Consider the following 2,400-nt stretch of genomic DNA (forward strand, 5'->3'; position numbering starts at 1 on the left):
AATTAGAGGTTTTTCGTCATTGTTTGCCCACTGACCGTCTCTGAGTCAGCATTGTAGTGCCAGTGCACTACACACGCCGAGATTCCGATAGAAAGCCAATAGCGTTTCACCCAGAACTGCATGAAATGGTGACGTCTGAATGATGTTTTTGGTGTTTCTTCTACAGAATATGTATTATACTGTCACGATTTGTTCACGAGCATCATTACTACCGTATTTCGATGCATGCAGCAAGGGCCCCATCGACCGCCCCACCGGTCCTGGGGCTGACTCCGGACGTAAGCTTTGCAGGTGATGCATAATTGGCAGAAGATATAATTTGTCGCCCTCTCCCCTGTCGACAATGCCCTTCTTTGCCTTCTTACGATGCGGCGGCCCCTCTTCAACGGGCCGCCGCACCCGCCGGGGAGAGTCGGCCTTCGATACTCGCTCGCCGCGTTCGTCAGCAGTACCTTTGAGAAGTGACGATTGCCATCCAGTGGCCCGCTGCTCAGAGAAGGGTTCCGGGTTCCTTGGCGTCCCTGGCTTGAGTTTCTTCGGCTCGAAGGAATCACAGGCCCCAGCAAGCGAGCCCCCCCCAAAAGCAACGGAAACGCAAGAGAAAGCTCGTCAAGATGCAGTCGCAAGGGAGAATGAGGAAGTCCCAGAACCTGCAAAGAAGCCACAGTTAGTAGACACTTCTGTACTCCTACCAACTCTTTCAATATAGAAAGCGCTTGAAACGACTGTAGATGTTCGAGCGGTTACAAAGGAGATTGCATGTTTGCACCCGCGCGTGTATCTGCGTTTCTAGTGCATGCGTGCATGTCTATAGTTCTGTCATCTTCATGCAATCAAACACTCACAGTGTTGCAGGCAAGGGGTTTTTCCATCCAGCTCTGGTGTGTGGGCAAACTACTTTCTGCAGGCTCACACAGCCGATCCCTTTCGAACAGTTTGGTCGGGAGTGGATGAACATCTCCGGTCAAGATACGTTTGATGGGTTTCGTCTAGAAGGTGCAAAGCAGGTATGCAATGCATTCGTTTTGATTGATTTCTCCTGTTGATTTAGGTTTGTTTGTTTCTCTCCCCGGTGAGCCAATCAGCAGATGCGGAGGGCGTGTATTCATGTTTCAGGTAAACAAGTACCTTCAGACATGCCATAGCTTCTGCCTCGGCACGCAGTTACGCGAGTCGGGGTACTCGTATCAGTTCGGGCCAACTCTGGCGATCTCAGCTCCACCAGATCCAAGTCAAGGAGAGAACGCACAGCCTCCCCCACCCCATTTCTTTGCAATGGCAAAGCTCGGTACAGATGGGTCGCTCCAAGGCAGGTAAATCAGATAAATGTAAATATAAATGATGCAAGTGAAAGCTTGTGTCGTCTTGTAGGGTAGTATAGAGAGAATACGCGGCAGCAATCTATCGAATTCATGCATCTACCAACATCCCAGTGGCGCAGCGGCAGATACGTACAATGCGGCTTTTCTTTCGCTACAGGCTCATCAAGACCCTCTGCCAGAGCGCTGACTTCAAGTTAAACTTCAATTCTTCGCTGAAAGACGAGCAGCGAAATTTTTATGAAATTTCTCTCGATAACACAGGCCAGGACTGGGCCTCGTCCCTGAAGCTTGCTTGGCAATGTACGTGATGCTGGGTTATACTTATTTGCTCTTTCATTTCTGTATACTTGTGCACTTGTAGACTTGTGTTGCAATTCACCAGCTAAGGCTGTTTGTTTCTTTCCTGTTTTTAACGACTGATTGCTCGTCTCGTTTATCATGAAATGAATAAGAGAAAACCATATTTATATAAAATAACAACATTTATATTTATGCTGAGCTTCTGTGTGCTATTGATCACAGCCTGTTGGATCCTCGACGGAATGTTTTCACAAGTGTTGACTCCAAGGCTTCAGGCCGGTTGCGAGATAACTTACGTGGCAAGTGCAACCCCCCCGTATATCCCTTCGAGCAACAATATGTGATGAGTTTGTTTGTGGGATGGAATTAAATGAAATCCACTGCATCAGTTGCAAAAGAGTTGAATACTTACAACTGCATAGGCGCGTGTTGCTGTTTCTGCTACAGGGGGCGAACGGCGCCTCAATGCTGGCTTTGGGGGGCCGCTACAACCTGGACAAGCAATCGGTTATTTCATGTGAGCTGCATTTCCCCTACCGTGTAGATCCCCTATTTCTATGAATTGGAGAGTACACAACGTACAAATATAAACAGCAGCAGCTGCTCCGTCAGAACTGTGAAGTAGCGAGCGCAATATGTGCATACTTGTAGTAAGAGAGTTTATCGTGAATGCCCTCGTATTGCCTCTGTTTTTGTTGTTGCCCCGTTGCAGGCAATCTGAGCCAACAGCCAGATTTCAAGTCCCCTGCGGGTCTAACCAAGCTTACGCACAGTTGCA

General features: G+C 48.4%; 1 protein-coding gene across 1 annotated transcript in view; it reads left to right on the top strand.

Annotated features, from left to right (window-relative positions):
- Positions 1 to 343: 343 nt before the first annotated feature.
- Positions 344 to 2,400, top strand: part of EMH_0044880 (eukaryotic porin domain-containing protein, putative) — a gene marked incomplete at both ends in the record, with an annotated part of 3,317 nt that continues 1,260 nt past the window's right edge. Inside the window, 6 exons of the mRNA XM_013496012.1 lie at positions 344 to 666; positions 908 to 1,007; positions 1,117 to 1,313; positions 1,480 to 1,622; positions 1,898 to 1,977; positions 2,070 to 2,139. Coding sequence (XP_013351466.1) covers positions 344 to 666; positions 908 to 1,007; positions 1,117 to 1,313; positions 1,480 to 1,622; positions 1,898 to 1,977; positions 2,070 to 2,139 — 913 coding nt within the window. The remainder of the gene's footprint in view (positions 667 to 907; positions 1,008 to 1,116; positions 1,314 to 1,479; positions 1,623 to 1,897; positions 1,978 to 2,069; positions 2,140 to 2,400) is intronic.

The sequence above is a fragment of the Eimeria mitis genome, genomic scaffold (genome assembly GCF_000499745.2).
Source record: "Eimeria mitis Houghton genomic scaffold, Emh_scaff1869, whole genome shotgun sequence".
Taxonomy (NCBI): Eukaryota; Apicomplexa; class Conoidasida; order Eucoccidiorida; family Eimeriidae; genus Eimeria; species Eimeria mitis.